The sequence below is a fragment of the Nansenia antarctica genome (assembly GCF_963989245.1).
Source record: "Nansenia antarctica genome assembly, chromosome: 5".
In the NCBI taxonomy this organism is placed as follows: Eukaryota; Metazoa; Chordata; class Actinopteri; order Argentiniformes; family Microstomatidae; genus Nansenia; species Nansenia antarctica.
Window position 1 is genome coordinate 55631966 of NC_137690.1, and position 14160 is coordinate 55646125.

The 14160-nt window shown below is 42.0% G+C and overlaps 1 protein-coding gene across 1 annotated transcript in view; it reads right to left on the reverse strand.

Annotated features, from left to right (window-relative positions):
• Positions 1 to 10823: 10823 nt before the first annotated feature.
• Positions 10824 to 14160, reverse strand: part of ctdp1 (CTD (carboxy-terminal domain, RNA polymerase II, polypeptide A) phosphatase, subunit 1) — a gene marked incomplete at both ends in the record, with an annotated part of 62641 nt that continues 59304 nt past the window's right edge. Inside the window, 2 exons of the mRNA XM_080531763.1 lie at positions 10824 to 10986; positions 13755 to 13839. Of these exons, the coding sequence (XP_080387889.1) occupies positions 10824 to 10986; positions 13755 to 13839 (248 nt within the window). The remainder of the gene's footprint in view (positions 10987 to 13754; positions 13840 to 14160) is intronic.

Genomic DNA, 14160 nt, shown 5'->3' on the forward strand with positions numbered 1-14160 from the left:
TTATCAAAATACATATGCCTTAAGGCCTCACACTACATGGGTACAAGTATTCAACGATGAGAGATTTTCCTCTTCATAGCACATTGCCCAAAAAAGCAACAAGTCAGCGAAATCTGATTAAACTCTCCAAAGATGAGTAAATGGGAATAACGTTTACACAGCTATTAACCACTCCCCAGAGGTTTGTGACATTGATGGATTACAGTGCACAGAATGTGCTGCATCAGCTGATGAGATACATCATAAACTCGGGTTTCACTCTCTCTCCACTCCTGTCCGACTCCTATGTAGGGGAAGCAACTGACTGATAGTGAGTAATGAGCATTTACACCCATGATTAGATTCCCACTCTCAGTGTAGTGTCGTGCCTTCAGAAGGATGGAAGATGAAGAGATGGAGGGCACAGTGGGTGAAGACAGTCTGGACCTAGGAGTCTCCATGTGTTTGCACTAAGCTAATGATGTTGGCTCTCAGTAGCAAGTATTGAATCAATCTCTTACACTGTAATGTGGCGTAACAATAAAGTTGAAACTTGTATTTTGTATTAGGAATTATCAAGGACCTGCTGTAGAATGCAATTCATGTAATCCTTATCTAATTCACCTTAGCCTGAATACAGTAGATGTTAGACATGACTGTAGGCTATGACTCTGCCATAGTACTGTATTATGAGCTCTCAGAGTATGAAGAGTCCATGTTATTGCAAGTTTTGTTGCAGTAAATGTCATTAGAAAGAAGGTCAATAGAGAGGGTTCTGATGTTAATCACATGAGGTATCACATTATACCTGAACCTGAGCATAACATGCCACAGGTATCCACGGCCATGTACAAGACCTTTCCCTGGCTCAGGTTTTGTTTATACATGGATGACAAAGACGAGGCAGATATACAGTAGGACATACCTATTCATGTTTGGCCAGCAAAAACAAAGTCCTTCTAAAAACACCTCTATTTAAAACAAGAAAAGAAAAGATAATGCCACTCTGTTTGTACACTAAATTCCTTAATTGCGTCACTGAGGACATGAGAATGTAGGCTACATAGTCTCAGTCCTACACTGTGGAAGTGGTGAGGCACAAACAAATGACCAAATTATCACTGTAATTATGGTGCACTTGACCCACATAAATTGGCACGGCACATAATGTGCACTATAAAGCGCTGTTGACATGGTTTAGCTTTGCATTCAAATGCCTAGGGCATGTTAATTTTTGGTTGAAGCAGAATGTCAGGCCTGGGGAATAACATCAAAGTGAATTCAGAGAAGAATAAACCAATCATTATAATGCTTTATTCCTTACTTGGCACATATACAGTATATATACACACACACACACACACACACACACACCCACACACACACACACACACACACACACACACACACACACAGGGTTCACTAATGTGTGTCAAGCAAAGTCACTTGAAAAGCACTCAAATAAATAGACACCCACACATATTCTAAATGAATGCACTGCAATGTCACTTCAGTCATTATGGAAGTGACATTTCATCTGACCAATTCCAAATGGAATGCCTGTGTTTCAAGTCAGAAAGTCTTCTCAGTTTGAAAAATAATACTTTTATGCCTGTAATAGTGTAATAGAAACAAGTGTTTTCATATCAACATGCATGTGTAGGCCACAAAACATATGGCTGTAGAATCTTTTCTGGAGATTTATAAGTAGTGAAACTGAGAGCGGTGTTTGGAGTTCCATCCACTTCCACTATAGGATTTATGCTTGTGCTAAAGCCCAGCAGTTGATGCTCAAGAATGCGACTTTGACCGGAAGAAGTGTGTGGGTGAGCTTACAACATTCCAAGTAAATGGAACATGACGTATACCATCGAGAATCCAAACAAAGTTGGTTGGAAATCTGCCACCTCTGGCCACCATGGTGAAATTCAGTTTGAAGTTCCAAAAAACCCAACATCCTACCTTATTAATGACATAACCCCCTGAAATGGAGTGTCAGACATTAGCTGTTGTGTTTATGCATGCATGCACGATTCGAAGAGGCAGCCACCAGAGACAGGAAGGCAATAAAGAAAAAAATCCCCAACATCACCCCTGACCAGTAACATGTTGTTTTGTATACAAACCAAGTATCAGGTAGGACATTCCATTTTAGAAAGTACTTTTGGGAAAGCAAAACAGCATTCGTAATTAGGTATTTCTATCAAGGGATCTCATTCCCTGATTGCAAGTGATTTGACATAGTCATTAAAACCATTAGGAAGCTTTTAGAAAGCTTGAATGTTACATACTAGACGTTTAATCATTAAGAGATAATGAACCATAATAGTCCATTTGAATAAATTAAGAGTCAGAATTATCAGAACATTTCCTTTTCAATTGCTCCATTTTATATGTCACCTCAAGGATGACTTAGAGAGCTTGAAATGCATTCTTGAGTTATCCATCATGGAGAGACCTAGCAGGAGAACTAAGCACAGATAGCGAGAGAAATGTTGATTCCTGCTCTTTGTCCAAGGCCAACCTGAGTGAAGAATAAGAGGATGCTAGAAGAAAATCCATAAAAATGGTAGTGTGATTGACATGCAGTGAGGACTAGTCACACGTACCCTTTTCATAGTGAATATTAGTCATACTGACTTTTTCCTTAGTGAGGATTAGTCACTCTTACCCTTTCCTTAGGTGTCACAGTAGAGAGAAGGAGAAAAATAATGTATAGCTGAAAGCATGTCCTTCCTATCCAAGGCTAGTACTGTTAGGTTGTAACTCAATTGAGGTTGTAACTCAAACTTATCAACAGACATGCTTTAATTGCTCAGCATGTTCACATTTTCAATCGATACAGACAGAAATAGTGGCCAACCTTGCAAACAAACCTCAAACCCTTTATATCACAAAGAACATCTTCAGTAGGATTAGATGTTCTTCTAATTTCAGTCTTAACGATAAGACTTCACAGCATGCCCATTACTTGTTATCAGTTCTCTCCAGTGTACAGTATGAACACAGCTGACCTCAGGAGCTACAGATACAGCACAGGCCCTGACTACTGAGTTGGTGTTTGTTTTTTGAAGTAAAGAAAAGTGGCTGTGTGTGTGTGTGTGTGGGGGGGGGGGGGGGGGAGTGTTGGAGGCATAGCAGGGGGATTGGGGAGGATCTTAGACATGCTGTGAGGAGCCCTGTAGACATGAAGGTGGAGGAGGGAGTAAATAATGTAGAACCTTTCAGCTCTGCTCAATCTCCCAGCTCTGGTATCAACTCCCATCAATCATCACGCCTCTCTATCTCTTCGCCTGTCCCGGAGTTTGACGAGATGCGGCCGCCTACAGCCACTACTGAAGAGAAGGTAGAGTAGGAGAGAAACCGAGCAAATTACATTTACTTATTATTTTTTTTAAGTACATTTGTCTTAAGTAAGTGAATCATCTATACATCAGTCATCATAAGAAAAAATTAACTATTCAAGGGTCAGGTGCCATTGGCAGTCACAATGCTAGAGGAAGGAAGGATTCCTTAAAATAAAATAAAAATGAATTAATAGTAGAAGAACTGTACAAATGGGTAGTTACTTAATAGTTAATTAGGTAGTTAATTAGTAGTTACATGGATAGTAGAGGAGTATGCACTATTTATATTTATTTAAATAATACTTGCTTTAATGGTGACATTACATTTGCAGTAAACGACTTCTTCTTCTTCTTCGGCGTATGGGTAGTTGTTTTTCCTCTCCACTCCACCAGGCTCGGGGCTGAGGGGCTACCCTTTTACCACCCCGAGACCTGGTTGAGGGGCTCACCCGGGCTATATTTCTGGACACCCCTCCAGAAGCCACGTCATCGTCTTGTCATCTAATACCGACAGACCATGCATCCCGTTGGGTGGGTGGTACACCGGGCAATCCAGGATAATATGGTCTGCGGTTTGGTCCTCTGCGCCACACTCGCACGACGCATTTGGGGCCAAGCCCCATCTGTGCATTGATGAGCGGAAACGACTCGGAACGACAGTAAACGACTGTGTGTCTGTTGTGTGCATGTCCATTAATGTGCCACTCACAGTAACTGGCCAATCAGTGAGAGTCAATGGGAGAGTCATAGAATGGCATGGGCCTGCCACATCTGTCACTCCTGTCATGGCCTTTATGACACATCCTGTGAACGGGGTGGGCTGCAGATGTCACAGGACTCTCAGTCTCTGTCTCTCCTTTTCTTTTTCCTCTTCTCTCTCTCTCTCTCTCTCTCTCTCTCGTTCTCTCTCTCTCTGTCTTTCTGCTTATCATCAGCATCCACACATCAACATGGTGTCATGAGAAGTGTCAAAAACAACACTGTGCTCTGCGCCTTGAGTTCCTCCTGTGTTTTACCCGTGGGGCTCAAATATGAGCAAACACTGCAAGTTGCCCAAAAATTGTTTTACAATGGCTTCTCATTTACCCATTCACATACACATTCACACACCAATGGCGGCAAGCTACCACGCAAAGCACCGGCCCGCTCATTGGGAGCAATTTTGGGTCTTGCCCAAGGACACTTCAACATGTTGCCAGCCGGGACTCGAACCGCCGATCTGCCAACCTTGCGATCATTAGATGCCGGCTCTACCTCCTGAGTCACAGCCGCCCCAATGAATTGTGATGAATACTACATGACTCACAAAAGTAAGGTTTTAAGTCATTGTGATCTCTCATGTATCAAGACTGAAGCCTGCCTCCTTGTCTCACCAACGATGTATCTGCAGGTGTTACCTCAGGTGTTTCCTTGGAATAATAGAATCTTGTTCAAAAGAGGCCAGTGAAACCTGCTTAGTTTCATCAGGGTACACAGACAGTGAGTCTGGTCTTGTCATTGCTCTCATGGGTCCAGTATGCATTCCCCACACTCATCCAATATCTTGCCCAGTCATCAGGCATTGGGACATTAGGCATAGGGGCCAATCATAACCAAGCCTTTATGAGACTCCAACTGTTATAAGGAAACTTAACACAGTAGCTACACTAGGCTACAGCATATCTACCCACATTTGAGCCCAGCTGTGTCAAATTTACTTTGACTTGAGTGCAGCAAATGTTTCACATCTGAAAACAAAGATGGAAAGCAAATGGATTACACTGAGGCTCAGGGCCATTGGCCTTATGAGTGTAATAAATCATACAGCCAGAGATAATCTTTAGTAAGTGTACAAATATTCTCTATGAAATTTACATAACTTTTGTTCTCGCTGGAAAAGGGGGAGGAAGACATATCGTGCTGAAGGCTGTTCGGATGCAAGAGTTACTCCACAATAACTTAAACATAGATTGGCATCTTTGCCATATATTCCACATTTCTAAAACAGTCTTGATTGGGTTTGTATATGCGGATAAAAACACGTCTATTGCGGTCAGTATGTGATTTGGGTGTACTATATCAGTGCTTTATTTCAGTGATATACTGTATATAAATATTTCACCAATATGATTGTTCCAACTTTTAATTTAACCTTTATTTATGCAAGGGGGTCTCTCTGAGACCACGGTCTCTTTTCAGGAGAGCCTTGCTTAAAGGCACAAGAGAAACAAAAATGAAGGAACAAAACAAGAAAGACATTTCAAACAGAATTAATAAATCCATAAAAAGTATACAATTTAAGCCACACAATGAGCTACGTAAAACATACACAGTCTTCTTTGACACAGTTCATTGTATCTGTGTTCATATCCTGTTTGTCTCAGGCCTGTTATATATTCAACTGCAGCCAGCCTTCAAAGTGAAGGTTGTTGTATTGTTGCTTGTAAGCAACATTTCTACCCTCAAGCCACTGTGAAGCTGAGCGGCAGAGACACATAGATATGGACAGGTACAGAATCCCTCTGAATCGGCTCAGCTTCCAGATACAGATAGTATTTCAAAAGGCCAATTCGAAAATGGGCATAAAAGACCATTGGCCCCAGGAATAGCTATAAACCTCCTAATCTCTCATTTTAAAAGCCAGAATCAGTTGGAATCGGGCTGATACAGCGAGAGGGACAGTAGACAGGACATTATGATACAGAGGTCAAGCATCCAAAGTAATGCATGTTTTATTGGCTTTTGATCATATACCAATTGATGCCTGCAATAAAGTGTGCAAGATGATGTTTTAGATTCTAAGTATATTGAATGTACAGTTCAGTATGTCTGCCCTGGGTATAAATAAATGGTCTGGATTAATTACGGTCATAACCTAGAGAGCAATCCCTCGATTCGAAACTCCTTAGTGTTTACAACCAGCATACCACAGGATAGGTTTTAATTGTCATTTATTGCATACATTCAGACACTATCACACTATCAAACATGCTGTTAAATGAATTACCATTTTCAGTTTTGGCAGTCTTTGTAGTTGGCACCATAAGTAGACGCCCCTGTGACATATGAGCAGTGCATTTGGATTCAAGTGTTATTTCCAGTTCCATCTGTGATGCCATGAGGAGTGCACTTATGCTTCCTGCCTTTTCATGAGCTTGGGTGGCGATTTACCTAAAAGCTCCATGACAGGGTTACATTCACATAGGTGCACAATCACATTATGTACTGTACTCTCAGCAAAAAAATGCTGAGCAGCTTTCATATAAAAAAAAAAAAGCAAGCGGCAAAATCAACCACAGTGTTGGACAAAAATACCCTAGGCTTTAACAACCGCCTTACTTCAGGAGGATCGGAAATTGGCTGGGGTCTGGGATTTTGATTAATATGCTTAGTCACTAAGTCAGGACAGGAGGGACAGACAGACTCACTGGCTGACTGGGTGGGTTAGGAAATGAGTCCTGTATTGTATGTAAGAGGGATATAATGGACACAGAGCCAAACCGTCCTGAACTGTTCCGTGGATTCTCTGTGGTTACTAGAATTGCTCAACTCCTACACTATGCCATTAAAAATGCAGTTATAAACCAATCATTTATGTCCTATGGAACATAAAAAAAAAAAACAGAAGCGTCTTATGTATATTGTGACAAATAAACAGGGTCATTCCTTGGCCAGTGCTTGAAGAAAAGTTAAGAAAACAATGTGGCCCCTAGTGGGATCAGCGTGTGCAGTCCCCAGAGGAGCCGGTGTCTTCCTGTACTGACCCAGTTATTCCCAGCACTAAATACATTAGACGGTTTATTCTGCGGCAGTGCGGCTATTGAAATAGACTTGAAAGTGTTCTATAGCTCTAAAAACCGTTTTCCAAAGTTGGCTTTACTCTGTCTGTAACCATGACATGGTACCCCCAGGGGAAGCGTGTGCATGGCCCCAGAGAAACTCTTAATCCTCAAGTACACTTGAGAAAACATGAAATCACAAGTTTCGTAACAGCGTATATATCAGGTACAGAAGGTCCGGCAGCTCGATCACCCTTTCAAGGTGATTTATAATGTTTCATCATGCATCTGAGAGTTCCTCACATAATCCATCTTCTAATAATATAGGGGAAACACGGATGTGCTGTAGAGGTGATTTATAGTATGTTCACGTACCGCTGCCGTTCAAGCAGGCGACAGGAAATTAAACCTGAGATGTTGAGCAAGGTCTTTAAAGGTCTTGAAGACAGTGTAAAGTGACTGTAGCCAAACAATAGTTATAATAGTTTCTCTATTGTGAATTCTTCCTTCTAGCATTGTGACTGTCAATGGCCCCTGGTCTTAGCATAGATCTGTTTTTCTTATGCTGACTGATGTAGAGACGATTCACTTACTTAGACTGATGTACTGTAAGTCGCTTTGGATAAAGGCGTCTGCTAAATGTCTGAAACGTAAAGGTAAATGATTTAAAAACATGCTAATATTACAAAGTCCATCTTCTACTGATTCCACTTTCCAATTGAGTGTATTTGTGAGGTTGCTTTAGTTACAGGGAGTAACTAGTCTCACTCCATTCCATCTCATGGTAAACAGCCAGTGAAACCATACTGTTTGCTTGTTCCTTAATGCTGGGCCCCATCAATTTCAGTAAGATGCTAGGAACTTTAAGTGGATTTATTGCAGTATCGATAATTGATAATAAAGATGAATGATTACCTCATATATTTTCATGATGAACCACATTCATATTCATATAATAGATTAAAGCAATAACTTTTGATGCCTATTCTATATTGGAATGGTGCTGCTGACCTACCAGTGGAGGCTGATGGAGGTAGAACTCGGAGGACGGGGTAATTGTAATGCATGAAACGGAATGAGGAATGGTATCCAGCACACGTTTCATACCATTCCTGATTCCATTCTACGTATTACAATGAGCCTGTCCTCCAATGTCTACCTCCACCAGCCTCGTGTGTGGTCTGCTATACATAGACCCAAACCTAAGAGCCTCAACACTGTCACCCTTCCTTCCAAGGAATGTAATGGTTCTGGATTCTAACGTCTAAACTTCATGCCATTGTAGTCTCAATTTTGGACTCACTTGTCTTTTTCTTCCATCCTCCACTCAATTAAGTAAGGGCAGGTGTCTAGATCTTCTCCTCCATTGCGTTTTCAGGATGATGTGGAGGAGATATGGAGGAGCGGAGGACAGAGGAGGATGTGAGAGGTCGTATTCCTAACAATTGGGAAAAGGCTCTATAGCCAGACAGCTCAAGGCATAACACAGAAAGAGGATTTTTTATTTTTTATAAATAATAATAAATCAAATAAAAATGAAAACATGGGGGGAAAAAAGCACACTTGGCAGAAATGAGAAACGAACGATGAAAACCTCCTTGGGAAATCACCAGCGGGGCCAGCTGTCAGTCATCAGAAAAGAAAGCTTTTTTTCTCCAGCTTGTCTTGACTTTTAAGAGATGAGGCCTTAGGGATGAGGACGCTTCAGCCGTAAAATCTTTAAATCTGGTATACAGATTCTATCTCATCTCACCTATTCCTAATGGAAATGAATCGAAAACGTACTGAAATATGAATGGGCTGAACATCTCTGGAGATCACCTAGAGTACAGTTCAACAGATAATCAACTGGAATACTGGGATCTTTGCCTGATAAAACATCAAAAGTAGAATGAGCAGATGTACAGAAATGTTTTACACTGACAACACTAATCCCCATGGCCTCAAAACGCCACAGCAATAAGCTGTTCCTCTAATTAACAAAATGTTTTCTTCTCTGTGGGATAAATAAACAAAATCAACAATCATTTATAAAACAAATCTTTATTAAATGAAAAGTATCTTTTCTGTCAGGTCAAGTACGAAATAGAATATACAAATACTTTACATATCAGTGTTTTCATTGAAAAAATGTAACAACAACACAACAAACAAAAACAGAACAAAGAAACCTGGGGTTATTATTTAGCTAATTATTTAAATCATGTTAAAGTGACTAAAGGGCTCTGCACACAGCGTGCGATTTCTGTTGCGCGTCAACATTCCATTTTGAAGTTTGAATGGAAGTCTATGAGAACATCGCATCTCAACACACACGGCCCCGATTTTAATCGCACGGCGAAAATTCGATTCCATTCATTTTGAATGGGACAAAGCACACGGCGTGCGAGTTTTGTCGCACTGTCAAATTTGTGCTTTTTCCCATTCAAAATGAATGGAATCGAATTTTCGCCGTGCGATTAAAATCGGGGCCGTGTGTGTTGAAATGCGATGTTCTCATAGACTTCCATTCAAACTTCAAAATGGAATGTTGACACGCAACAGAAATCGCACGCTGTGTGCAGAGCCCTTAAGGAGACACTGTACAGTGGCAGTTGAGGGTGGCACCGAGATGTGCACTAAGGACCCTGAATCACAGTGTTTCAACCCCTCTACCTCTGAACCTTCACCACTGACCAATCCCAGCCTTCGATTCTGTACTACCCCAGTTGAACAGAGCCGTTGATGGCTGATGGGGGACTTTGAGACTTCTACATGAACAGTAAATCAATAACTAGTGACCAATCATAAATCACCTAGGAGAAATACCCAGGGGTGGTGTAAGATCTAATAAAAATGGCAAAAAGCAGACAAATAGCTCCACTAATTACAGGCATCAGTGAGCCGAGGCATTGGCCCGGTAGATTGGGCTTGATTATATAAAGTTTCAACACAAACGAATATCAATTGACCTCGGAAAGGTTGATCAAGATAATTTTGACGAGCCAGAACGGCCACAGTGCAACTGATTCATTTCCTGGTTTAGCCAGCCCAGTAAGTACACTCCTCAAGCAACAAAATCAGTTGATGAGGATAAAGCTCCGTTGATATCGCATTGTTAGTGCATCCATGGGCATTTGTTTCAAATGGCTCAGTCTACCTCGTATGGAACAACGGCATGGTAGAGAAGGACAGAGAACAAAAACATCCAATTGGGCACATTCAGGTGTCTTAGTCTTACTGCTGGTAACAATGTTAACTCCTATAAAACTGTCAATATGAAAATAAGAGTCAGAGTAAAATGTATGTTTAGCTGCAGGCCTTGGTGAGGCTATTTCAAACTCTTTGGCATAAATGACCAATGAATTATATCATTTGTTGAATTTATATAAAAGTCACAATAGAAAAAAAAACTCAATTCAAATAAAACAACGTTTGCAAATGTCATGTCTCCTATCATATCTCACGATAAAACATAAACACTCAAGTGTTTGCTGTCAAGAGTTTCTATATAAACCCTAAAAACTCTCTAGAACTATATTTACACACTAACACACACTTCCTACCCGGGCTCCCATTTCTGTACACATTCACCTACAGCACATATTCATAACTCATATTAAACAAACACACAGATTCCAAAGCACAGAGACAGATGCTGTAGGTGCTCAGGTACCACTTGCTAGGGGGGTGCTGGGAGAATTCAGGGATTCGTTTCTGTGTTTTATGGGGTAATCAAGTCTCCCACTAATTATCCATTTCACATGAAGTCGTTAAGCTCAGCTTCGAGTGCGGCGACCATCTCATCTGCCTCAGAGCTGCTGCCTTCCTCCTCGTTGGAGTCCTTGGTAGACTCATCAGCCGAGTCCCCCTCTTCATCCTCCTCCTCTTTCTTGGCCTCGTCAAGCTTGCGTTTGTGTCCCCTATGGGAAAAGGGAGAGCAGACCAGTGATGAGTGACACTGTATTCAAATCGTTCTTATTGGACACATCTGTAAAAGAAAAATCGAATCAAACAATCAAGCCAAATTCCTAGTTTATTAAATACGATAAAGCGTTTATTTGCTTTAATCATCAGAATCAGAATCAGAATTCGCAAGTATATTTGCACATACAGGAAATTGACTGAGGTTGGTGCATAGGACATAAAAAACAACAATATAAATTACACTGTCAGTTGTATGTGTGTACGTGTGCGTGTATGTGTGTGTGTGTGTGTGTGTGTGTGTGTGTGTGTGTGTGACAGAGAGGGGTGGGGAGTGGAAGTCCTAGAGTGAATGAGGTGCTCTCTCATGGAGTGCTCTCAACACTACTGGAGACAGGCTATTGTTGGGAGACTGGCGGTTATTCTGACCCCCCAATGTTGCTGCCCAACTGCCGCTTACAACATTACACAACATCAACTTTATTAGCCTACTGCTATTATTGGAGACATGTTTTTGTTGGAGATTGCACTTATCGGACGTTTTATGTTTTAAGTCAAAAAGAGTATATTTCTAAGAACTAAACCTCCAGCAGCCTGTGTTGCTGTGGAGTACACTTGGATGCGATTAAGCCAAGGAATACAAATCGTTATGCTATGACCCATGCAACATTATTGTAACAATACAATATCTCAGACAGCTGAGAATGTGACTTTCCATTTTCTTCAGGAACAACCCTATTCCCACACCAACATAAAAAGCATGTGTATTGTGTGTGGATGTACATAGCTGTAGCTGCATAGTTTTATCCCTGCACCTGAGGGAACACACAACACAGCTGCTATGTGATAGGAAACATTGCTTATGTTAAAACAACCTAACTGTGCTATGGTGACGAGGGGGAGAGAACAATGTTCAGAGAGGGAGGGAGAAAATATGAGCAAGTGAAACAGAGAGAAAGATAAAAAAAAAAGAGAGAGATGAGACAAAACACAGTAGCAAGAGTGGGGTAAGCGCTAGCGAAAGGACTCTCGCCACGGTGCTCCAGAGAGGTACATGTACAGTAAGGGGTTAAACATGTCTCCACCACCGTTCTCCCTCCCACTTCCCACTGGCATCTCCTCGGCAGAGGGCTTGTTAGCATGATGCTAACAAGGCAAGTAGGGGTCTGTAGGGGGGCTGACACCAGAGGCCACGCTCCTCTACAGGAACGACAGAAACTCTTTGATTGGTTCGCTCATTACAGGTCAGATGTCAGCTGACATGAGTTGAGAGGCCCCTGTGTGGATCACTGCAGCTGTATGTACAGTGGCACGGCATTGGTCCAACAGTACATCCGACTAGGACCGGATCCTGGCTTCAAATAATGGCTTCATTTGGGATGAGTTACAGACCTCTGGTCGTTTCATTTCAAAGCCTTGCCTACGTATTAAGAGGTAATTGTAAGGTCAAGTAATAATGATTCTGAGGGCAAGCTTTAACGACGTATTAGGTTGTTGTGCTATCACACAACAAGCGGCTTGTTACACAGAGAAGATTCTGTGGGTCTCCCTAACGGACAGATGCACAGTGAGAACACTGACATAACAGGGCCTTATGAAACATTTCAGTCATATGCTTTTCTTCATTAGCAGCTCTATGATCAACACTGACTGGCCTAATGCGACTGTTCTACTGAGCCACTCAAATGAGGATGTAATGAACAAGCCAAGCAGATGATTGATCCTCGGACGGAGAAATCGCTATACAATATGGCAACACAAATGGGCTCCTATTTTCTCTCAGAAGTGCGGGCTGTCAGCTATCATGGAGAATGGATTGTAACAATCATGATGTACGGCGGTTGGTGCTGACAGGTGAGTGCCCAGGGCCAAGAGAAGGATTGGCCACAAGCCCAGAGAGGGAGAGAGAGAGAGCGCTTCAGTGTCATTACCAAGCCTCATACCTCCAGAGGGCCACAGACTGGCAAATTAGCAAATAATCGCTGTCTATTATGATAGTGAATTTATATCGTCATTATTAATATCCCATTTCAAGACGTGTATCACGACCATTAGGTCAACTCTAATAAATCACTCTCAAAATTCAGAGAGATTGTGTGTGTGTGTGGGGGGGGGGGGGTTAGACTACATTAATCTAACATAGCCAACTCAACCGTTTGTATATTCTCCAGAAATAACAATTATGATGCGATTTCTCCAATTGAAATGTACACTATCAAAAGACTTTATGCACAAGTGAGTCCAAACAAAAGGCAATCAGCTTTTCCTCATTATCTGTGACAAGACACTGAACACAGGGCGATTACTTCCTAATGCTATTACGTCTTTGTGCTGAGATGAGTCAGGTGGTGATTGTGTTAAGGGGTGTCAATAGGACACGCTGTAGCAGCTCACAGTCCCCTGACGATCGACAAACAGACCTGAGGCACAGCCATTCTCCCCTCCGCGGTGCCACACAACCTCATTAGTCTGATGCTAAGAGATACAAATGACAAATATTGGGAGGTAAAAAAAACAACAACAACGTTGGGAGGCAGAGGACCTGAAACGGTGTTCCTTTCTGAGTTGTGTATTTTTACACAGTCCACAGTCACACAGTCCATAACAATAACACAAACACAAACACACACACACACACAGCCTTAAGGAGGGAACGGGGTGAGTAGGAAGGTGCTGTGAAGGCTGCTGCTGGCTGGTTGACGTGATGCAATGCAGTACACACAGCAGCTCGGAGTAGTAGTCTCACGCTGATAAGAATAGGCAGCACCAGAGGCTCTCTGAGGGCTCCAGACTCTCCCTACTGTGGCATCCCCAGTCATGTGACACAGAGAAGAGCTCAGAGGATCCATCATCTGAGGTGACAGAGGGAGAGGGGACGTCTATCTTTTCCAGCTCTTTCTTTCTGTCTGGCAGTCTCTTCAAAGTGAGTTAAAGTTACACAAGGGGTAGAGGAAAGAGGTGGTGATAGGATAGAGAGATGGAGGGAGTAGAGGGAAAGAGTAAAAAGAATTGTGGCGGGGGGGAGTCCTGACGCAGCAGCAGCAGCTTCCAAAAGAGTGCATCTGACAGCTCTGTGTTACAGAGAGTTTAGAAAAGAGAGGGAGGGAGAGATAGAGAAGGGGGGGGAGAGAGAGAGAGAGAGAGAGAGCCTTGAACAAACATAGTCGGTAAGA